Here is a 25,525-nt window from a genome sequence, read left to right as displayed (position 1 = left end):
TTTCTGGGCTGGGTTTGTTGAGAAAGTTGAGAGTGATTAGAGTTGAAGATGAGGGGCAGTGAATACAGAAGCAGAGAGGCAGAGATAGCACCGGGATGATCAATGCACTAGCTAGAGAGAGGGACGCAGAAGCAGCCAAGGGTTAACGCATAGCCAGCGAAGGCTCACGCAGAGGTAGCCTAGAGCTGCGTAGTGCCTCAAAGGGCCAGCGTGGGTGACGCAGAGGGCCAGAGGGCTAACGCAATGCCTTCAGAGGCTGACGCAGGCCAAGCCAAAGTGACACTGGGCTAACGCTAGGCCAGAGAGAGGCTGACGCAATCCCTAAAGGTTGATGTTGGGGTTTTGCGGGGCAGATTGGTGCTATGGAGTTGCCAGAGTGTTTGTCCAGGGTTTTAGCCAGAATATTTGCTTCCGAGTAGAGAGACTATTGCTGAGATTTTTTCTCTGTTGGGTAAGCCAGATTTGGCACCCGGATTGTAATCTGAAACTACTTAATAAATCAAACCCTCAGATAGCTGCACCAGTTTTCCCGCATTGTGTTTTTCGGGGGACATTAGTCCAAAAATAATGGTGTCACTTGTGTGCTTGCCTCTATTTCCTTCAGTTGATGGTCTGTAATGTGTTGAGCATGTACTTGTTTTATTTCCAATATTTACATGGTAAATAACTTGTTAATTAACAGAACAAGTAGGTAGGAATAAATCAGTAAAGTGCATGAAGGGTTTCTAACGTGTCAGACTTGGAAATTCCAACATGGTACCATAGTATGGTTGCAGATCACAAGAGAACTGAGGACATTAGCCGAGCAGAGCAACATCAACATAAAACAACTGTCTCAAGTGACAAAAATGATTCCTAGCAGAGTAGCAGCAAGAAAGGGGTGATGTAGTGCCCGTGTCATCAAGACTGAGCCAGGAAGAGGCAACAGAGAGGCTGAGGGAGGCAAAGGCAGGCTCATGTAGAGCCACACAGAGGCCAAGAGGGCCGACTCAGTTGGCTGAGGAGGCTGATTTGCTGGTGCTGGGATTACGCAGAGCCTAGGAGCTCTAACCTTCAGTTTGCTGGGGTTTAGGAGGCTGTGGGTAAGTTGCAGAGTGAAGCTGGTGGGGTATTGTAGTCAGAACAATACCTAACAGGGAAAGGCCAAGGTGGAGGGAGTTGCTGCCGAGGTGGATTTCTAGCCAAGGAATCCAGATTAGTGTTGTAGTTGCACAGATGATTGGAGAGGGGCATCTCGACATTGGCAAAAGGGTTTCCAGGAGGGAAGTCGAGGCTCAGAGGGAGTCATACTGAGAACTTCCAAGAGGGATGTAGAGGAGTAGCGAAATGGCACTACACGGAGTAAGAGACTAGGACAGACTGGACGGAGCCTCAAACTTCGTAGCCTAGAAGGCCATAATCTTATCCGTACTAGACAGGAATTGTGTCAAGCACTTCGCCTCGAGGACGATAGCTATCCTAGTTGATCCGGCTGATAACGACAGGTACGAGGATGTAATGGCGAGGGCTAAGAGTATCATCATTGATGGGTTCAAGGATCATATAGTACCACATATTGCCGAGAAGAACATGGCACAAGAGATGTGGGAGGCCCTGACCAAGTTGTATCACCATACTTCCGTGCAGAGGAAGATGCTACTAGGAAATCAACTGCGATCATACCAAATGAAGAAGGGAGAACAGATCAACCCATTCCTTGGTCGATTGAAGGAGATCCGGGATCAAATGACTTCCATAGGAGCAACGCTAGATCCAGAATTGATGGTGAGAATAACCCTGAACGCAGTCTCAGAAGATTGGGAGGTGTTTATCCAGAGCGTAATGGGTAGGGCGACCCTTCCAGATTGGGAGGAAATGTGGGCTGCTCTTCGCCAAGAAGAGATCAGAAGGCTGAGCAAGGCGGGAAGCAGTGGCAAGGGGATCATAATCAAGAGGGAGGAAGAGGAGGATGTTGCCCTAGCATCTGTGGGAAAGCAGGAGAAACGGAAGAAGGACCTCTCCAAGGTCAAATGCTTCTACTGTGGGGAGCTGGGTCATTATGCGACCCAGTGTCCAAGGAAGAAGAGTAAGGGAGAGGCCTTCGATACTAAGGCATCGCCAGCAAGGGCAGAGAAGGAAGTAGAGACAGACGATGGCTGTGCCATGAATGCACTCACACTGCTTGAGCGGAAGTGGGGAGACATCGAGCTGTAGTCAGACAGACTATAGGCGATGAGGGGCAGGATCCTTGAGGTACCCAACCATAGTTGCGGGGGGGCACCTCCCCCACTCCTCAAACTCGCTCCCGAATCGCGCTCCGGGTGAGAGCGGCTCCGTAGTGCGCTCCAGAAAAAAAATTTGCGCTCCCTGCCATTTTCGGGAGCGCTGCAGGGAGCGGTCGCTCCGTCGCTCCCGGAGCGATTTTTAATGCCCGGGAGTGATCGGGGAGCGATCGCTCCTGATCGCTCCCGGGCATTAAAAAATCGCTCCGGGAGCGTTTCGACGAGCGTCGGGAGCGATCCAGCGGAAAAAAAATCCAATTTTAAAAATTTTCTTTTGTTTTAAAAGCCCAATGGGCCTAAAAAAATTTCATTATCACTTCATTGAGTAAGAGCAAGAGCAAGAGCAAGAGCAAAGGAGCAAGGAGAAGCGAGGAGCAAGTGCTGAGGAATGAGGAGCAAGCCTGCAGAGGTAAGTAACTTAGTAATTTAGTTAGTTTAGTTAGTTTAATTTAGTTAGGTAATAATTTAGTTAATTTAATTTAGTTTATTGAGTTTAAAAATCATGAATTAAATTAAATTAATAAATTAAATTAATTAATCCCAATAAATTAAATTTATTTGCAGATTCAAGAATCAAAACCCCACAAACATCAAACACCATGGACCTGGCTATATTTCTTGGCATTTTCCTCTTCCTGGTCCCTTTTATGGTTATTATGGTGCTGGAGAGTAGGAAACGGAGGGGCCAAACTAAAGAGGGGGATGAAAAAGCTGGAGAAAGTCAAATTGGTGAAAACCCCGGTGAGGAGGAGTTGGAGGAGGGTGAACATGACCCTCAAAAAACTAAACAAGACCAAACTCCATTGTGGAAATATGTTAACATGGCTGAAACAGGGAGAGGGGTGGAACCACTAAATTTCGTTGCCCCCATTGCAACACTGATTACACAGGTTCATACACCCGTGCTAGAAGACACCTCTGCGGGAAAAGGCCATGGGATGGAGACAAACAAATAGGAATCAAAACTTGTATAGCGGTGTCAGCAGCGGATAGAGCCAAATACATAAGGGAAGAGGAGGAAGCCCAACACAGATCAAAAAAATCAAGGGGTTTCTTTGAACCAAGCTCACAATCACAAAGAACTCCTTCAGCATCCTCCCAAGGCAGTGGATATGGAGGCACAGGGTCATCATCTTTAAGGCGTAGAACCATATCAGATTTCCTTGATGAGGGGTGTAGGAATGATGTGGATTCAAAGGTTTATAGGTTTCTCTATGCATGTGGGATACCATTCAATGTTCTTCGCTCACCTTATTGGCACGAAATGGTTTCTGCCATAAATGATGGCCCTAAACGATACAAGAGCCCTGGGTATGACAAGGCAAGAACCGTTGGCCTTGATCATGAAAAAGCAAAAATATCACATTCATTGAATAGAATGACAAGTTCTTGGACTGACCATGGGGTGTCCATTGTATCTGATGGATTGACAAATGTAAAAGGCAAGCCATTGATAAGTGTTCTTGTTGTGTCTGTTAGTGGTTCCATCTTTCTAACTGCACATGATTACTCAGACAAGTTCAAGACCGCCATCAACATTGCAGAAGCATTACTTGAAACAATTGAGCGTATTGGCCCATACAATGTCATCCAAGTCATCAATGATAATGCTCCTAATTGTAAGGCAGCAGGAGCAATTATTGAGGATAAATACCCCAACATATTTTGGTCTGGATGTTTGGTTCACACATTGAACCTTCTTTTGCATGATATTGTCAAGAACAAAAACGAACAATACCAATGGATTGGTGATTTGTACAAGAAAGGCAAACAAATGATAAAATTTATCACAAATCATAGCAATACCCATGGCCTTTTCCGCAGTCACTCGAGATTGGAGTTGTTGAAGATTGCGAAGACCAGATTTGGTAGCTATGACCTCACCTTCAGGCGCCTTTTGAAGGTAAGAGAGGCATTGGCTAGCATGGTATCATGTCCACATTGGCAGGTACTAAAGGAAAGGGCTACAAATGCAGCTGACATGGGAGGTTTTGAAATGGTGGAGGAGGCCGCTCTTGATGGTCAGTTTTGGACAAGTGTGAGGCAAGTATTGGATTTCACCAAGCCCATTTATCACATGATTCGGTTTGTAGATACAGACAAACCAGTGATTGGCGAGGTGTATGAGCAGATGGATACCATGTTGGGGGAAATAAAAGATATTATTCATAACAGAGATCCCAACTTGTACAAACTGATTCATGATTGTGTGTGTGAACGGTGGAATAGAGTTAATCTTCCACTACATTGCTTGGCGTATATCCTTACACCAAAATACTACTATACATCTTGGTTGGGCCAACCTGTAGCCGGGGGTGGGGTTAGGACCAAACCCCATTTAGATCCAGAGGTAACTAAAGGATATTTGGAAGCATTAGAAAAGTTGGTACCTGACAGGGAGGAATGTGCAGTTGTGCGATTTGAAATAGGCAGATACTTCAGTGGCTCTGGTTTGTATGGTAACTTCCATGCAATGGATGATAGAGATAGATTTGATACTCTCACATGGTGGGAAACATATGGCGGCCACAGACTTTTGCCAAAATTGGCAAAAAAAGTTCTTTCATAGGTTGTAAATACTTCTTCTGCAGAGAGGTGTTGGAGCACCTACAACTACATACATAATGTGAAAAGAAACAGACTCAATGAAAACCGAGCAGAAAGCTTGGTTTATGTGCACTACAACTTGAGCTTGTTGAGTCATTACTGTGATCAGGCTTATGAGGATCCCACATATAAAATTTGGGACTATCACCCAGAGGATGACATTGTACATATTGAAGAACTGGAAGAGGAACTTGTAAGGGATGAAGATGAAGCAGTTGCAGCATCCATGCCACCTCCATCTCCACCTCCACCATCCAGTAGCAGTGCTCGAGGTCTGAGTCTTGTTCCTTTGTTGTCGCCACCTCCATCTAGACCCTCACGTGGAGGTTCTAGTTCTGGTCGTCGGTTTGTGCGGGAGACTCCTAGAAGACCACCACGACCTGCTTATACTCCTGGAGACTCTCGTGGCAAGGGCCACTTGTAGATTTACAGTTTACTTGTCTTTTTTAGTTTCTATTAGACTTTAGTTTTCATAACTGTTGAGTTTTGAGTCCTTGAGTCTTGAGTCTTGACTCTTTCATATCATAATGATATTTTTTGTAAACAATATATCACTGTGACAATGAAAATTTGAAGTTTGAAGTTGGGCCTTGGCAATTGTAACTCATTGGTAATGATGTGAATTATGAATATGATGCTTCGTGAAAGACTAAAGTTGTTTCATTTCATTTCATTATTCATGTTTCATTTTATAAATTTATAACATTTCATATCATGTTAACAGTTAGAAGTTAGGACTTAGAAATATCTTAGATATTACTTCTTGTAATGGTTAAACTTAGCTTACAAGTACAACTTTGGTGATCAATGATCATAAATGTTATTGAATTTTCAATTTTGAAAGTTTGAAGTTGAAACTTTAAGATTGAATTTGATGAATCATGATTCATGAGACTCAATATGTTGCAGTTGTAATATGTATTTTACTAACTTGTGGACATGCTTGATGACGATTATAATTTCTAGATGATTGATGTGATATGGTTCAATGATCAATCTATGTTTTTTATGTTTAATTCATCATTCTACATGTTTTTGTTGACATATATGTATCAAAAATTAAAAAATATAAAAAATATATATATTTTTAAAAAATCGCTCCCGGATTCTCTCCCAAACCAGGAGCTTCTAAAAATGGTCGCTCCCGCTCCCGCTCCCAAGCAACATGGTACCCAACGTCTCAGAATATACTTGGCTAAGGGAGCCTTGAAGAGGAGTAGCAGTGCTGGCGATGTTGGTATAGATGGATGCGGATGGAGCGGAAGAGAGTGCTACAGTGCAGGAGTAACGGAACAACGCGAGGCTAGGAAGCTGCAAAAGTGTGAGAGGCACGAGAGTGTTGAACAAGTGCAGGATGGCACAGAGGTGTGTGAGATGTATGGAGTTGTTGCAATAGTGCAGAGGTCAGAGAGGGAGCACTTGTCAGTGACAGAGGGAGCTTCAACGTCAGGAGTGTTTCTAGCTTGACAGAGATGTCAGAGTTGGGAGATTTGTTACTTACTTCTCAGTAACTGGGTTGAAGTGCAACAGTTAGCAGTGGTAGTGTTGTGGGTAGCACGATGCAGCATGATGAGAGGGGTTGCAGTGCAGATTTAGCAGTGGCAATGGCAGAGCCATGCGCAACAGGATAGATACAGAGGGAGTTGCAGTATGGATGCAGCAGTGGCAGTGGCAGGGCCATGGGTAGCAGTACATGATGCAATAGTGTAGAGGATGTTGGGCAAAAGGCCTGGCATCAGCACAAGGACCGACGCCAGATGATCAGGGTGATACTCACCGAGGAGTATTGTTAGAGCACAGTCCTCGCTAAGAGGGAGTGTTGATTTGGGGTAGCATCAGACGTGCTCTAGCCATGAAAATTGGTGGAGAGGCTAAGGCACATGAGAACTCCAATACCCAGAAAGGGTTTGGGCAGATTCTAAACAGTTTGGGAGATATTAAAATAATTAATATTTTTAATTGAGTCCCTAAGTCTAAACTTAGGGAAAATAAAATATTAATGTGAATTAATATAAAACTGTGTTAGAAGCAGCCAAAAGACATGGATCAAGCCAGATCTAATCTTAGCCCATGATTAGGGACTTAATCTGGGCCGTTGATTTGCCAATGAGAAAAGTATAAGAGGAGGCTTGAGGGTCACTTGGAGAACACCCCAAGAGATCAAAATTTCAACTTTTTGGGGCTGGTTCGCTGAGAAAGTTGAGTGATTAGAGTTGCAACTGAGGGGTAGTGAATATAGAAGTAGAGAGGCAGAAATAACACTGGGAGGATCAACGCAGTAGCCAGAGAGAGGGATGCGAAAGCAGCCAAGGGTTCACACATAGCCAGCAAGGGCTCACGCAGAGGCAACCAGGGCCAACGTGGGTGATGCAGAGGGCCAGCGTGGGTGATGTAGAGGGCCAGAGGGTTGATGCAATGCCTCCAGAGTCTGACACACGCCAAGCCAAAGTGACGCTGGGCTAACATTGAGCTAGAGAGAGGTTGACGTAGTCCCTAGAGGCTGACGCTGGGGTTTCGTGGGGCAGATTGTAGCTATGGAGCTGCCGGAGTGTTTATCCAGGGTTTCTGTCGGAATATTTGCTTCCGAGCAATGTTGCACGAAGCGGGAGCGAAGCATAAGCGCGGGAGCGAAGTGGAAGCGCGGAAGCGGAAGCGTCATTTTCCAAAAATCTAGGAAGCGAAGCGTCCGCGGAAGCGTCTGCTATATATATATATATTTTTCTATATTTTTTTGCATTTATACTCAAAACAAACATCCCAAATACCAAATTAATTGTAGAAGACATGAAAACATGCATATTTTTGCATAAATCAAGATAGATATGGCATCCATGATTCCATTGTAGTTACTAGTATGTACAACAATCATCTATATTCTAGCTATTACAAACATACATCAAATTTTTAAGCATATTATAAAACATAAAACATTTAAGCATATTATAAAACATAAAACATAGAGCATATTATGATTTATCTAGCAAGTGAGCAACTGTCAACATTTGTCATGTCCAAAATTCAAATAATAATGTTTACAAAATATGTCACTTGGTCACCGCCAAGCCAAAAAGGTTCAAAATTCAAATTCACAAGTCTACAAGTCTAATGAGTAATCTATGACAAAAAGTAGTAGATTGTGAATATATCTACTAATCTCTCCTCCTTCCACCACGAATAGAACGTGGTGGCGGGCCACCACGTGGTGGCAATGAAGAAGATGGTGACTGTGTAAGTCGTGGCACTGAAACTGATGAAGAAGAACCCCCTGCTGTTGGTGTTGAACCATGGAACCTAGGAACCAAGGGACCAGATGGGGGTGGGGGTGGTGGCATATCAACACGGTCATCATCATCCTAGAATCGCTCAAAAAATTCATGCAAAAAAAAAAAACACTAGTTAACAAAAAAATTAAAAACATGAATTAGAGAAATGCTTTATAAGGGAAAATTGGAAAATTCATACCACAATGGACATACCTGGATAAGAGCATCCTCTAATTGCTCTAGTCACAACACTCCATCCTCCAAATTGGGCTCCTCTAGATTCTTGTCCCAAATCAACAAGTCTTTATTAGACTTTGCATCTTCACAGTAATGGGACAACAATCGCAAGTTGTAATGAACATAAACCAAGCTCTCTGCCCGGTCTAAATTCAACCTGTTCCTTTTAACATTGTGGATGAAAGAATAAGAGCTCCAACACCTCTCTGCAGAAGAAGTGTTTACCACCTGTGATAGCACCCGCAATGCCAAACTCTGTAGAAGTGGAGTACCCCCTCCATGCATGTTCCACCACTCAAGAGCAGAAAAAGTCTCTCGATCTTGAATTGCATGCATGCTCCCAAATGGACCAGTGTTGAGCGTATAGTTGCTCACCTGTCTCCGTACCAATGCAGCCTCCTCCTCATCAGGGATTAATTTACTCAATGCAGCCATATATTTTTCGTGAACCTCTCTATCTTGGTGCGGTTTTTTCCTGCTTCCCCCCCAGGTGCTGGTGTTGAAAGCCATGATAGATGATAGTATTTAGGTGTCAAAACATATGCTAATGCATGCAATGGAATATTTAGCATTTCCCATCGGTTTTGCACCTCTACACGAATATAATTGTACAAGGTGGTATCTCTAGGCTCAACAATGTCTTTAATCTGCCCCAACATGCTATCCATTTGCTCATACACCTCCCCAATTACTGGTCGATCTGAATCTGCAAACTTGATCATGTAATAAATTGGTTTGGTGAATTGCAAAACATATTTAACCTGTGACCAAAAGTAACTGTCAAGAACAGTGTCCTTGATTGCATTAGCACCATCTGTGTCAGTGTTAATTTCATCCCATGTTTCAGCACACACCAGATTAGTTAAAGCTTGTCTCACCCTCACTAGCCGCCTAAAGGTGAGGTAATAACTAGCAAATCTTGTCTTTGCAATTTTAAGCAATTGCAACTTGGAGTAAGTGCCATAGAAGTAGTTTACCCTTGTATGCCTTGTGATGAATTTAATGAGCTGCTTCCCTTTCCTGTAAACCTCAACAATCCACCCACAATCTTTGTGTTTCAGAATATCATGCATCAAAAGGTTCAATGTGTGAACCAGGCACCCAGACCAAAAGATGTGTGGATGAGTACGCTCAATAATTTTTCCTGCTACCTTACAATTTGCTGCATTATCTGTGATCACTTGAACCACATTATTCGGACCAACATCTTTGATTGATTTCAATAGGAGATCTGCAATGTTTTGTGCAGTTGCACTGATGGAGGAGGAGTCATGACATGCAATAAATACTGCACCACTAGAAGAAACACCAAGAACATTTATCAAATGTTGGTTTCTAATATTTGTCCACCCATCTGATACAATGGATACCCCAGAATCCACCCACTCATGTGTAAAACGTGTCAAAGCTCTTTGAACCTTAGCTTTTTCTCTTTCTAATAACACTGTTCTAGCTTTCTCATAGTTGGGGGCCTTGTATCCTTTTGGGGCTTCATTGATGGCCTTTACCATGTCATGCCAATAGGGAGAGCGAAGCACATTGAATGGTACACCGCAAGCACAAAGAAAACAGACTATCTTTCCATCCACATCATCCCTCCCAGCAACGTTAAGGAAATCCCTATTGTTCTTCTACCTCCAGAGGTTGCAGAAGTACCATGAGGAGATGGGCAACTACCAAATTTAGAGGTTGCACTTGATTCAGAATGAGTTTTTTGTTTCTTGTTTTTTTGTTGTGCATCCATCTCTATTTGGATGTATTTTCTTCTTTCTTCAGTTGAAATGTTTGGGCAAATTTGTACCCCCACAGAACCCTTTTTTTCATCACTGTCCAGCACCCCACAAAGATGCCTCCTCAGACGGGTATATGAACCACAATATGGTTTTCCTCCATGACAACCATGAGGGCACACAAATTTGTAAGATCCACCACCCTTTCCCCCATCAAGTTTGGTCACATAGTTCCACAAGGGTGTTGATGTACCTTTCCCATCTTGTGCTTCAGTGTCCCCTTCAAGTTCATCCCCTTCCTCTTCAAACCCTTCCTCCTCATCATACATTGGGTCACTACTATTAGGACCAACTTCATCCCCTTCCTCTTCCCTTCTATTCCTCACCCTTGCCATCATTAAAACCAAGAGTGGAATGATACATAGAAGCCAAAAGAACACCATCTTGGAATATGGATATAGGTGGTGGACAACCTGTAAATAAAGGAGCAAGTAGAAACAATGGGAAAGAGTAGGAGAGGGAGGAGAAAAATACAATTTTTTTTTCAAAAAAACAAGGGAGTTTGGGGTTTGAACTTACCTCTTTAGCTCTTGTAGATGAAGTCCTCCAAGCTCTTGCTCCAAGCTCCTCCTCCTTCTCCTAGCTCCTCCTTCTTCACTCCTCCAAGCTCTCCTCTCTTCTCCTCTCCTTTCCTCTCTTCTCTTCTCCTCTCCTCTCTTCTCTTCTCCAACTCTCATAAACTCAAAGTGAGAAAATGAGGAATGAATGGGAGCTTTATGCTTTTCATTCCTCACCCTAAACTCACCCTAAACTCACCCTAACCCACCCCCTCATTGCTAAGTTAAGTTAACTTAAAAAAAAAATTAAAAAAAATGAAGTATTTTTCCTTAGCCCGCGCGGTTTTTTCGGAAGCGCTCCGAAGCGCTCGTGAAGCGTACGCTTCCGGGCCCGAAGCGTGGGAAGCGCGCTTCGGGGCCCACGCTTCATAAAAACCAGGAAGCGTATTAAAAAATAGGAATCGTGCTTCGGGATTTTTGGAATCGCGCTTCCTGGAGCGCTTCCGGAACGCTTCCGTACGGGGCGCGATTCCGGCCTAGGATCCGAGGGGGGGGGGGGGGGCGCTTCCTGCAACGTTGCTTCCGAGTAGAGAGGTACCACTGCTGAGATTTTTTCTCTGTTGGGTGGGTCGGATTTGGCACCCAGATTGTATTCTAAAACTGCTTAATAAATCAAACCTTCAGATAGTTGTAACAGTTTTCCCGCATTGGGTGTTTCCAAGGACATTAGTCCAAAAACAACGGTGTCGCTTGTGTGCTTGTCTCTATTTCCTTAAGTTGATGATTTGTAATGTGTCGAGCATGTACTGGTATTTATTTCCATTATTTACTGGTGAATAACTTGTTAATTAATAGAACAAGTAGGTAGGAATGAATCTGTAAAGTGCATGAAGGGTTTCTAACGTGTCAGACTTAGAAATTCCAACATGGTATCAGAGCATGGTTGCAGATCACAGGAGAACTAAGGAAATCAACCGAGCAGAGCAATATCAACAGAAAACAACTGTCCTGAGTGATAGAAGCGATTCCTAGCAGAGTAGCAGCAAGGAAGCGGTGACGCAGTGCTTGTGTCATCAGGATTGAGCCGGTGAGAGGCAGCGCAAAGGCTGAGGGAGGCAAAGGCAGGCTCACGCAGAGCCACGTAGAGGCCAGGAGGGTTGATGTAGTTGACTAAGGAGGTTGATTTACCGGTGCTGGGATTGCACAGAGCCTAGGAGCTCTAACCTTCAGTTTGCTGGGGTTTAGGAGGCTGTGGGTAAGTTGCAGAGTGAAGCTGGTGGGGTACTGTAGTAAGACAATACCTTACAGGGAAAGACCAAGGTAGAGGGAGTTGTTGCAGAGGTGGATTTCTAGCCAAGGAATTCAGATTAGTGTTGTAGTTGCACAGACGATTGGAGAGGGGCATCTTGACATTGGCAGAAGGGTTTTCATGAGGGAAATCGAGGCTCAGAGGGAGTAATACCGAGAACTTCCAAGAGGGAAGTAGAGGACCAATGAAATGGCACTACACAGATTAAGAGACCAAGACAGACTGGACGAAGCCTCAAACTTTGTAGTCTGGAAGGCCAAAATCTTATTTGTACTAGACAAGAATCGTGTCAAGCACTTCTCCTTGAGGACGATAGCTATCCCAGTTGATCGGCTGATAACGATAGGTACGAGGATGCAATGGCGAGGGCTAAGAGTATCAACAATGATGGGTTCAAGGATGTAGAGGAGCAATGAAATGGCACTACACGGAGTAAGAGACCAAGACAGATTGGACGAAGCCTCAAACTTTGTAGTCTGGAAGGCCAAAATCTTATCCGTACTAAACAAGAATCGTGTCAAGCACTTCTCCTTGAGGACGATAGATATCCCAGTTGATCGGCTGATAACGATAGGTACGAGGATGCAATGGCGAGGGCTAAGAGTATCAACAATGATGGGTTCAAGGATCATATAGTACCATAGGTTGCCGAGAGGAACACGGTACAGGAGATGTGGGAGGCCTTGACCAAGTTGTATCAGCATACTTCCATGTAGAAGAAGATGCTACTTTAAAATCAGCGGCAATCATACCAAATGAAGAAGGGAGAACAGATTGACCCATTCCTCGATCGATTGAAGGAGATCTGGGATCAACTGACTTCCATAGGGGCAACACTGAATCCAGAATTGATGGTGAGAACAACCCTAAACATAGTCTCAGAAGACTGGGAGGTGTTTGTCTACAACATACTGGGCAGGGCGACCCTTCCAGATTGGGAGGAAATGTGGGCTGCTCCTCACCAAGAAAAAATCAGAATGCTAAGCAAGGTGGGAAGTAGTGGCAAGGGGATCAGAATCAAGAAGGAGGAAGAGGAGGATGTTGCCCTAGCATCTGAGGGAAAGTAGGAGAAATAGAAGAAGAAGGACCTCTCCAAGGTAAAATGCTTCCACTGTGGGGAGCTGGGTGATTATGCAACCCAGTGTCCAAGGAAGAAGAGTAAGGGAGAGGCCTCTAAGACCAAGGTAGTGCCAACAAGGGCAGAGAAGGAAGTAGAGACAGACGATGACTGTGCCATGAGTGCACACACACCACTTGAGTGGAAGTGGGGAGACATTGAGCTGTAGTTAGACGGACTACAGGGGATGAGGGGTAGGATCCTTGAGGTACCCAAGCTCTCGGATTATACCTGGCTAAGGGAGCCTTGAAGGGGAGTAGCTGTGCTGGCGATGTAGGTAGAGACGGATGCGGATGGAGCGACAGAGAGTGCTACAGTGTAGGAGTCCCGGGATAGCACGAGGCTAGCAGGCTGCAACAGTGCGAGAGGCATGAGAGTGTTGCACCAGTGCAGAATGGCACAGAGAGGTTTGCAATGGTGTGAGATGCATGGAGTTGTTGCAGCAACGCAGAGGTCAGAGAGGGAGCACTTGTCAGTGACAGAGGGAGCTTCAGCATCAGGAGTGTTTCTAGCCCGACGGAGATGTCAGAGTTGGGAGATCAGTTACTTACTTCTCAGTCATTAGGTTGCAGTGCAGCACTTAGTAGTGGTCGCCGTCGTGCTATGGGCTGCATGATGCATCATGATGAGAGGGGTTGTAGTGCAGATGCAGCAGTGGCAGTGGCAGAGCCATGGGCAACAACACGGATGCAGAGGGGGTTGCAGTACGCATGCAACAGTGGCAGTGGCAGGGCCATGGGTAGCAGTACAAGATGCAAGAGTGCAGAGGATGTTGGGTAGCAGGCCTAGCATCATCACAAGGACCGATGCCGGATGATCAGGGTGATACTGAGTGAGGAGTATTGTTATAGCATAGTCCTCGCTAAGACGGAGTGTTGATTTAGGGTAGCATCGGATGTGCTCTAGCCATGAAAATTGGTGGAGAGACTAAGGCACATGAGAACTCCAATACCCAGAAAGGGTTTGGGCAGATTCTAAATAGTTTGAGAGATATTAAAATAATTAATATTTTTGATGGAGTCCCTAAGTCTAAACTTAGGGAAAATAAAATATTAATGTGAATTAATATAAAACTGTGTTAGAAGGGTCCAAAAGACATGGATCAAGTTAGATCTAATCTTAACCGTTGATTAGGGACTTAATCTGGGCCGTTGATTTGTCAACAAAAAAGGTAAAAGAGGAGACTTAGGGAAAATAAAATATTAATGTGAATTAATATAAAACTGTGTTAGAAAGGTCCAAAAGACATGGATCAAGCCAGGTCTAATCTTAATCGTTGATTAGGGACTTAATCTGGGCCGTTGATTTGTCAACGAGAAAAGTAAAAGAGGAGGCTTGAGGGTCACTTGGAGAACACACCAGAGATCAAGATTTCGACTTTTTGGGCTGGGTTTGCTGAGAAAGTTGAGAGAATGATCAGAGTTGAAGCTGAGGGGCAGTGAATACAGAAGCAGAGAGGTAGAGATAGCGTCGGGAGGATCAGTGCAGTAGCCGAAGAGAGACACAGAAGCAACGAAGGGTTCATGCATAGCCAGCTAGGGCTGACGCGGAGGTAGCCAGGAGTTGCGCACCTCGGAGGGCCAGCGTGGGTGACGTAGAGGGCAAGAGGGCTGACGCATTGCCCCCAGAGGTTGATGCAGGCCAAGCCAGAGTGACGCTGGGCTAACGCTGGGCTAGAGAGAGGCTGACACAGTCCCTAGAGGATGACGCTGGGGTTTCGTGGGGCAAATTGGAGCTATGGAGTTGCCGGAGTGTTTATCCGGAATATCTGCTTTCGAGTAGACTACTGTTGAGATTTTTTCGTTGTTGGGTGAGCTGGATTTGGCACCCAGGTTGTATTATGAAACTGCTTAATAAATCAAACCCTCAGTTAGCTGCACCAGTTTTCCCGCATTGGGTTTTTCGGGGACATTAGTCCAAAAACAACGGTGTCACTTGTGTGCTTGTCGCTATTTCCTTCAGTTGATGATCTGTAATGTGTTGAGCATGTACTTGTATTATTTTGCGGTATTTACATGGTAAATAACTTGTTAATTAACATAACAAGTTGGTAGGAATAAATCATTTAAGTGCATGAAGGGTTTCTAACGTGTCAGAATTAGAAATTCCAACATGTTATCAGAGCATGGTTGCAGATCACAGGAGAACTGAGGACATGAGTCGAGCAGAGCAGCATCAGCAGAAAACAACTGTCTCGAGTGATAGAAGTGATTCCTAGCAGAGTAGCAGCAAGGAAGGGGTGACAGAGTGCCTGTGTCATCAAGACTAAGCCAGGAAGAGGTGGCGCAGAGGCCGAGGGAGGCAAAGGCAATGTCACACAGAGCCACGTAGAGGCCAGGAGGGCTGACGCAGTTGGCTGAGGAGGCTGATTTGCCGGTGCTGGGATTGCGCAGAGCTTAGGAGCTCTAACCTTCAATTTTCTAGGGTTTAGGACGCTGTGGGTAAGTTGCAGAGTGAAGCTGGTGGGGTACTGTAGTTAGAACAATACCTAATAGGGAAAGACTAAGGTAAAGGGAGTTGCTGCTGAGTTGGATTTCTAGCCAAGGAATCTAGATCAGTGTTGCAGTTGCACAAACGATTGGAGAGGGGCATCTTGACATTGGCAGAAGGGTTTCCAGGAGGGAAATCGAGGCTCAGAGGGAGTCATACTGAGAACTTCTAGGAGGGAAGGAGAGGAGCAACGAAATGGCACTACACGGAGGAAGAGACTAGGACAGACTGGACGGAGCCTCAAACTTCGTAGTCTGGAAGGCTAGAATCTTATATGTACTAGACAGGAATCATGTCAAGCATTTCGCCTTGAGGATGATAGCTATCCCAGTTGATCCGACTGATAACGACAGGCATCAGGATGCAATGGCGAGGGCTAAGAGTATCATCCTTGACAGGTTCAAGGATCATATAGTACCACATATTGCCGAGAAGAACACGACACATGAGATGTGGGAGGCCTTGACCAATTTGTATTAGCATACTTCTGTGCAGACGAAGATGCTACTAGAAAATCAGCTGCAATCATACCATATGGAGAACGGAGAATAGATCGACCCATTCCTCGGTCGATTGAAGGAGATCTGGGATCATCTGACTTGCATAGGGGCAACGCCGAATCTGGAATTGATGGTGAGAACAACCCTGAAAGCAGTCTCAAAAGTCTGGGAGGTGTTTGTCGAGAGCATATTGGGCAGGGCGACCCTTCCAGATTGTGAGGAAATGTGGGTTGCTCTTCGCCAAGAAGAGATAGGAAGGCTAAGTAGGGTGGGAAGCAGTGGCAAGGGGATCAGAATCAAGAAGGAGGGAGAGGAGGATGTTGAAATTTGGTACCGGAGGACATGTGGTTCCCTTAGGCTTTGATCTTTGGCCTAGGGAAAAGTGTCCAAAAGAATTTAATTTTTCTCCTAAAGTAACTTTATAATTTTATAAAGTTAAATCTAATTTAAAAGTGACTTTAAGTGATAAAGTTATTAAGTCTAATTTTAAAGTAACTTTTATAAAGTCAATGAAAAATTAGAAAGGAAAAGTGACTTTGGAAATAAATGACTAAGTGGGTCTTTATTAAAGTGGGGTGAATTAAAAAATAGAAAGTGACATTTAAATGAGCATTTAATCTCAGCCATTGATCTAAATCTATTTCAGCCATTGGATTTAGAGATCACCCAAAAGTCACTTGGATCACCCAAAAGTCACTTGGAGTTATATTAAAGGAGGAAAATGAGGAAAAGGTCATTCATTCTTTCATGAGCAGATTGGGAGAAGGAGAGCAAGAGAGCAAGAGAGATTTCTGAGCAGGGAGGAGAAGGAGACAGCAGCTTGGCACACATTCCAAGGCAGTAGTTGAGCAGATTTGTACAGCTGATTCAACACATAGTGAAAGGCAGATTTTTGCACAAAAATCGAGGAGCAGTTTGCTGATTTTTATGCACACAAAACGGAGGCCGTACAACGTTTATTGCTGTCCTGTTTGCTGTAATTTCCAGATTGCTGTGAGGCACAGGAAAGGAGATAAGTTGTAAATTTGCTCGCTGATTTTTTGCTGAATAATTCTCACTGTAAAAAGGCAATTTTCAGAAATAAAGAAGAGCTCTCAAACTGGTTTTCCCCAAGAGTTGTAGGGGGTTTTTCCAGGGTCAAGTTGACCAAAAATATCAGTGTTTTAATGGCTGTTTTTGATTGCTGATTTTTAATTCTGCAATTTCCAACGTTCTGAAAAATTTCCAGAATTTGTGTTTTCAGCAATATTTATTTTTTCAGTCTGTTAAATGTATGGTTATGGGAATGGGCATTTAACTACATGGGAGAAATAAGGAGAAACTGAAAACCGGGGTGGGAAAACAGAAATTTCTACAGAGGATGTTGCCCTAGCATTTGAGGGAAAGCAGGAGAAACGGAAGAAGAAGGACCTCTCCAATGTCAAATTCTTCCACTGTTGGGAGCTGTGTCATTATGCGACTTAGTGTCCAAGGAAGAAGTGTAAGGGAGAGGCCTTTGAGACCAAGGCAGCGCCAGCAAGGGCAGAGAAGGAAGTAGAGACGGACGATGACTGTGCCATGAGTGCACACACACCACTTGAGCAGAAGTGGGGAGAGATTGAGCTGTAGTTAGATGGACTACAGGCGACGAGGGGCGGGATCCTTGAGGTACCCAAGCCGTCGGATTATACCTGGCTACGGGAGTGTCGAAGAGGAGTAACAGTGTTGGCGATGTCGGTAGAGACGGATGCGGATGGAGCGGTAGAGAGTGCTATGGTGCAGGAGTAACAGAACAACGCGAGGCTAGCAGGTTATAAAAGTGCGAGAGGCACGAGAGTGTTGAACAAGTGCAGGATGGCACAGTGAGGTGTGCGAGATGCATGGAGTTGTTTCCGCAGCGCAGAGGTCAAAGAGGGAGCACTTGTTAGTGACAGAGGGAGCTTCAGCATAGCGTTTCTAGCCTGATGGAACTGTCAGAGTTGGGAGATCAGTTACTTCTCAGTAATTCGGTTGCAGTGCAACAGTTAGCAGTGGTGGTGCTATGGGCAACATGATGAGATGGGTTGCAATGCAGATGCAGCAGTGGCAGTGGCAGAGCCATGGGCAGCAACATAGATACAGAGGGAGTTGCAGTACAGATGTAACAGTGGTAGTGGCAGGGCCATGGGTAGCAGTACATGATGCAGCAGTGTAGAGGATATTGGGTAGTAGGCCTAGCATCAGCACAGGGACTGATGCGAGATGATCAGGGTGATACCCAGTGAAGAGTACTGTTAGAGCACAATCCTCACTAAGAGGGAGTGTTGATTTGGGGTAGCATCGTATGTGCTCTAGCCACGAAAATTGGTGGAGAGGCTAAGGCACATGAGAACTCCAATACCCATAAAGGGTTTGGGCAGATTCTAAACAGTTTGGGAGATATTAAAATAATTAATATTTTTAATGGAGTTTGTAAGTTTAAACTTAGGGAAAATAAAATATTAATGTGAATTAATATAAAATTGTGTTAGAAGGGTCCAATAGACATGGATCAAGTCAGATCTAATCTTAGCCGTTGATTAGGGACTTAATCTCGACTGTTGATTTGTCAACGAGAAAAGTATAAGAGGAGGCTTGAAGTCACTTAGAGAACACACCAAGAGATCAAGATTTCAACTTTCTAGGGTTGGGTTTGAGGCTTGAGGTCACTTGGAGAACACACCAAGACATCTTTCTAGGGCTCAGTTTGCTGAGAAAGTTGGAAGAGTGATCAGAGTTGCAGCTGAGGGGTAGTGAATACAGAAGTAGAGAGGCAGAGATAACATCGGGAGGATCAGCATAGTAGTCGAAGAGAGGGAGGCAGAAGCAGCCAAGGGTTTATGCATATTCAGCGAAGGCTCATGCAGAGGCAACCAGGAGTTGCGCAGTGCCTCAGAGGGCCATCGTGGGTGACATAGAGGGCCAACTTTGGTGACGCAGAGGGCCAGAGCGCTGATGTAGTGCCTTCAGAGGCTGACACAGGCCAAGCCAGAGTGATGTTGGGCTAACGCTGAGCCAAAGAGAGGTTGACACAATCCCTAGAAGCTGAGGTTGGGTTTTCGTGGGGCAGATTGGAGCTGTGGAGCTGCCGGAGTGTTTATCTGGGGTTTCCGCGGGAATATCTGCTTCCTAGTAGAGAGGTACTACTGCCAAGATTTTTTCTGTGTTGGGTGAGCTGGATTTGGCACCTAGATTGTATTCTGAAACTGGTTAATAAATCAAACCCTTAGATAGCTGCACTGGTTTTCCAGCATTGGGTTTTTCCGGGAACATTAGTCCAAAAACAATGGTGTCACTTGTGTGCTTGTCTCTATTTCCTTCAGTTGTTGATCTGTAATGTGTTGAGCATGTACTTATAATTATTCCAGTATTTACATGGTAAATAACTTGTTAATTAACATAACAAGTAGGTAGGAATAAATTAATAAAGTGCATGAAGGGTTTCTAACATGTCCAACTTAGAAATTCCAACACTATGCTCCCCTGAACTTCTTTAAAATTTGGGAGTGCTCACACGTCTCCTTTGTGTTGCTTCACACTCCCCTGTTCCTAAAACTTGGTGGAACATATTTTATTTTTTGGTTATTGATATGCTTGGTCTTCCCATGTACATGACATTCTATTCATGTTATTCGTCCCAAGATATGCCATTGTATTTAGCTTGCGATGTTGGATCTCTGTGTCTCTTATCAATATTTCTGGATCTTGAACTAGAAATATCTTACTTAGCATGAGTGCAATGGGCTATAACATGTGAGTTATCTGGATTTCTTTAATGGTTTTTATCCATTACAGTTTCTATTGGGAGTCAGATCGATGCAATTTGTGGTTTGAATGAAAAACTCTTTTTTTGATTATTTTTTCTCATATAATTACCTGGCATTCTGTTCTATCTTGTTCTAGAGTTAGTTCTAGCACTTTATTTCTGATAGACCTTTGTTTCATGCTAGTAGCATCTGATCTAAATTTGGAGGAAAAAATTTCAAGTTCTGGCGTTAGTGACTGTGAGTAGCATTTTGGTAGATGATGTTATTTATGTCAGCCAACACTTCATAAATAATGTTCTTAATGCTCAGAAATAAATAATGAGGAATATGTATTTCCTATTTAGAAATAATTGCTACTTTAGAAACTATTGAAAATTCCCATAACTACAATTAATGCAAATTCAGAAATACCTCAACTTTGACATTTCCCTCTTAAGGCACATGTCCAATTCCACCACACTTACATGATCACTCCTCAATCCAAGCATCTTCAAGTCGAGGACAAGCCTCCATGCAAGTAACCAAATGACCCCATGCTATCTAGGGATTAGTCCTCTTCTCTTAGATGCCCAATGCTTTTCTTCCAAATGGATACGTCTCCAGAAGAGGCAACCAACTTGCATGGGCATGCTTCATGAAGGATGTCACCAAGTCACATTGTTCTCCAACCTCGTAAGAAAATGCATGAAGTCAAGGCATATCAATCCAAGGGTAAGCCTCCAATGTGTATATCCATCACGATACAATCAAGGGAAGTGAACACACCTTGCACCCACATTGCATGAAGTGCCCTCAAGCATAGTGTAATACTTTTGGAGTAACCCCAAAAGCTAACAGAAACACAATGAAACTACAGGTAAACACCAAAGAAATTTCAACCTTATTCATATCTGACCTGGTGGATTGTCAGCAAGGAACAATTTGCATATTTTACTTTGTTGTTATTCATCCATGAAAGTATGCTGGTAGCACCATATGAAATGCTAGTATCTGTAATATTTTGTTCATGCATCAGCCCTCAAGCTATTATGAGAGCACAAATGTATTGGCATGCTCTTAAATTTTATAACATATAGTTTCAAACAAATTTTACACCTTGCAGTTATTCTCTTTTATTGGATTACCGTTTTGAACTTTAGATGATTGCATATTGCTTGTTGCAGGAGGTATATGTCTTATAACTTGGCTCCAATTGCTGGTGTTGCTGCAAATGTGTCCCGGAATGGAAAAGCTACGAGGGTTTGTTCAGATAATTGCATCTTATCCCCCCTTCCATTGACTTTCTCAGTTAGCATGCCAGTGACAATCTTTGGATGTTTTCTTATATGCCACAATGCGGGGCGGTATCTATTTGAAAATGAAGCCTTTGCAACTGCTTTAGGAAATAAAAATGACACACACAATCAACTTATTGCCTCTTGGAATAAGGAATTGATGGCTTGTGTCCGCGATTCCTATGTGGAATTAATGGTGGAATTTCAAAGACTTAGAAAGGATCCTTTAACTTCGCGTGTGGACTTATCTGTTGCTCAAGTTGTGAGTGGGATCCTGCAGATCTCTGCTGATAGAGTTTATTCATTTTGGCCACGGTCGAAGACTAAAAGACTGTCTTCTAATCAAGTTCCATCTACTGAAGGTTTTATGAGTACTTCAACAGTTCCGGATGCTGAGTGGCAATGTTTAGTAGAGAAAGTTATAAGACCTTTTTACTCACGTCTTGTTGAACTACCTGTTTGGCAAATTTATGGTGGTACTGTAGTCAAAGCTTCTGAAGGTATGTTTCTTGCTACTCCTGGTACGGATGCCGCTGATCACTCACCGCCAGCAACTGTTTGTAGCTTCATCAAGGAACACTATCCAGTGTTTGCAGTACCTGGGGAACTTGTCAGAGAAATTGAAGCTATAGGGGTAGTGGTGAAAGAAATAACACCTAAGATGGTGAGGACCTTACTGAAGGCATCACCTGCATCCATTGTCCTTCGATTAGTTGAAACATATATTGATATTCTTGAGTATTGCTTTTCTGATCTTCAACTTCAACACCCATCCATATCCAGTTCAGTTAACATGTCACCTGATCATCAGGATATATCATTACAGGATCATGCCAATCAAGTTAATGTACAAAACAACGCCAATATAACCAGGAACAGGACACTTAGTGATCCAATAATGAATGGTACTGTTGGCCAAAGTCATCTTCATAACTCACGGGCAAGCTTTCAGAGGGCTCAGAACTTTCTTCCAGGGAGTTCTTCAGATGCTGGAGGTGATGCATTGGAAATAGTCACAAGTTTTGGCAGAGCATTACTTGATTTTGGCAGGGGTGTTGTAGAAGATTTTAGTCGAGTGGGAGGATCCCCAACACATGGAGACAATATTATCACAAATGGATATGATGTTGGAGATATCACATTGCACATGGCATATATAGTTGGAGAAGCAAAAGGTCTACCATGCCCAACAGCAACAAAACATTTGCAACGTTTAGGTGTCACAGAGCTGTGGGTAGCAAACAAAGAGCAACAAACAATAATGCAACCATTGGCTGTGAAGTTTATTCATCTACAATGCTTTGACAGACCATCTTTGACTGAAGTTTTTGGAAATTGCACTGTTCAAAGACTATTAAAACTGCAACCATTCTCACCTCAGCTACTGTCAGCCCATTTAAAATTAGTTTTCTCTCCGCAGTGGGTTTCTTATGTCAATGATATGGGGAATAGTCCTTGGGTTTCGTGGGATTATGGTCCAGGTTCTCAATGTAAAGGTCCATCTCCTGATTGGCTTCGCTTATTTTGGAAGAACATTGGTAGTTCTTTGGATGAACTAAGACTTTTCTCTGACTGGCCTCTTATTCCTGCTATTACATCCACATCAGTTTTATGTCGCATAAAACAATGCAATCTAATTTTTATACCACCTGATACTGAGCACTCATCAGTAGATACGAGTTCAAATAGAATTATGGAAGGTACACAGATTGGGGACAGTTCTAGCATGGATTCTGATCTTTTAGTCGACACATGCATCAAAGCATTTGAAATGGTGGAGTTAAAACAGCCATGGCTGTTTCCATTACTGAAATGCTGTAATGTGCCTATTTACAATAAATGCTTTATGGATTGTAATGCTCTTCAGTGTTGTTTTCCGAAGCCAGGACAGACCCTTGGACAAGTAGTTATTTCAAAGCTATTGGCTGCTAAACAGGCTGGTTGCTTCTCTGCAAACGTGGCGCCTTTCTCAACTGCTGACCGTGATGAATTGTTTTCACTTTTTGCCTCAGACTTCTCTCCTTCCCCTTCTTTGGTTCCTACTTATAGCACAGAAGAGCTTGATATGTTGAGGTCACTTCCCATTTATAGAACAGTTGTTGGTACATATACATCGGTAAGTGGACAGGATCATTGCATTATTTGTCCAGGTGCTTTTTTCCAGCCAGTTGATGAACGCTGCCTTTGCCATTACACAGCTGCAAGTGGTGGCTTACTCTACCATGTTCTTGGTGTACCAGAGCTGCAGAATGAAGAGTTACTAGTGAAGTTTGGTTTGCCTGGGTTTGAACAAAAGAATGAACATGATCAAGAATGCATTCTGATCTTTATATATCTTAACTGGGAAGACTTACAGTTTGAAAACATAGTAGTTTCTGCTTTGAAGGACACCAAGTTTGTCAAAAGTGGTGCACATGAGGTCAGTAGCCAATTGTTAAAACCCCAGGAGCTTCTAGATCCTGGTGATTCTTTATTGAAATCTGTTTTTGCTGGAGATAGCTCAAAATTTCCTGGTGGAAGGTTTGCAACAGATGGATGGCTTAATATTTTGCGCAAAGCAGGATTACGAACAGCTTCAGAACCAGAAATGCTGTTAGAATGTGCAAGAAAGGTAGAATTTCTTGCAAAAGAATTTACTTCAGATACAGACAACTCTGATGCTTTTGATGCAGAGTTTTCTTCATTTAAAGACGAGCTTTCACTTGAGATATGGTCTCTTGCCAGTTCTGTAGTGGAATCTATTCTCAAACAGTTTTCACTTGTGTATGGAAGTAGTTTCTGTAATCTTTTAAGCCAAATTGCATTCGTTCCTGCTGAAAAAGGCATGCCCAACATTGCTGGAAGAAAAGGGGGGAAGAGGGTGCTTACGTCATACAGCGAGGCAATTTTGTTGAGGGATTGGCCTTTGGCCTGGACATGTACACCTATACTTGCAAGACAAAATGTAATTCCACCAGATTTCTCTTGGGGAGCATTGCATTTGCGGAGCCCGCCTCCATTCCCTACAGTTCTGAGGCATCTTCAGGTGGATTGAGACTATTTATTCTTATTCAGTGATTTTAACTGAGCATTTCGATGAATGTGATTTCATGAAACTTGATGAATGAAATTTCCCTCTAAAATAACTATTGCAGATTGTTGGGAAAAGTAGTGGAGAAGAAACACTTGCACGATGGCCTACAAATATAGGCATGAAGTCTGTAGAGGAGGCTTTTGGTGATGTTTTGAAGTACCTGAACAATATCTGGGGAACAATTTCAAGTTCAGGTGAAATATTTAACTGCCCTGTTAGTTCTTGGGTTCGGTAGATGGCTGAAAGGTCTTTGTCTGTCTAAAATTTAAATCTTAATTATTTTTCATTGATGGATATGTCTTTTTTTTTGCAAGCATATTTTTTAGTAATTAACAAGCTTATGTCAAGTGTCGTATGAAGGGGATAAGGCCTATCTGTTTGTTGTGCTTATTGCTTTGTAAAATTTTTGAAAATGTTAGCTGCTTGTGGCATTATTATGCAATTTTTTTAAAACCTTCCTTCGCATGATTTCACCAAGGATATTAGGGCTTAACTTTGTTAATGACGCTATCACCATTTGGAGTATGATTTTATCGTAGTTATGAGGTGCATAACAACAATGAAGAGACTTTAAAAAATGGTATGAAACAAATAAAAATGCTGAACATAAACTAAGCTTATTAATCCATTTTGCTTTGATGATGTATCTAGCATAATTAATTATTAGACTAAGGGAAGCTAAAAATTAAAAATGTGATAACAGAAATGAACCTTTAAGTTTCTCTTGTAACCTAAATGCAAACAACAAACAGTAAACAACAAAATTTCATTCTTATTCTCGCTTTCCTCTTGGCGTGCAAGCAATCAATGTATGTGAGGGAGAGAATGAATTGACTTCCCGGGTGGATAAGAACCCTTAACTAGATTGGTTCTAAACTAGGTAATGCTCTTGGACTTTTGAAAGAGAAATAGAGCAAACAGTAATCATAAAAGTTGAAGAGTGTTAGGACTGCTTGACATACTGGAGTTCATAATATCCTTCTTCAAAATAATATGAGGTTTCTCGATCTCCGCCTATATATTCTAAAAAGAAAACTAAGAAACAAAGCAAAGAACCAAATTTACAGTAAATGCAATTATGAAAATATATGATGCGCATGTGCCTTTGGTAGAAGGAAGCCTCCTACCTCACACGTTTATATTTAAGTGTTCCCTTTAGGGGAAAAGTGTGAGAAGATGGATGCTCCAAACCACCATGAGATGCAATCTCTAAGCCCCAAATCAAAGAGGGAAGACCCAAGGTAGTCAACCTGGTATGTAGTGTGAACAACTGAAGGATACAACAGCTTAAGCATAGGGGATGATAGAGAATGGAAACTAATGGAACTTGTTACCTGCCAGAT

At 43.1% G+C, this 25,525-nt stretch overlaps 1 protein-coding gene across 1 annotated transcript in view; it reads left to right on the top strand.

The window, feature by feature from the left end:
• The window catches only part of LOC149233535 (Zinc finger, C3HC4 type (RING finger) family protein), a 357,687-nt gene that overhangs the window by 208,806 nt on the left and 123,356 nt on the right, over window positions 1-25,525 (top strand). Inside the window, exons 8-9 of the mRNA XM_089379789.1 lie at window positions 20,999-24,134; window positions 24,244-24,376. Coding sequence (XP_089235915.1) covers window positions 20,999-24,134; window positions 24,244-24,376 — 3,269 coding nt within the window. The remainder of the gene's footprint in view (window positions 1-20,998; window positions 24,135-24,243; window positions 24,377-25,525) is intronic.

The sequence above is a fragment of the Pinus tabuliformis genome, chromosome J (genome assembly GCF_031772625.1).
Source record: "Pinus tabuliformis cultivar Carrire ecotype Pingquan chromosome J, CPIR1, whole genome shotgun sequence".
NCBI lineage: Eukaryota > Viridiplantae > Streptophyta > Pinopsida > Pinales > Pinaceae > Pinus > Pinus tabuliformis.
This window is presented reverse-complemented; position numbering and strand designations above follow the sequence as displayed.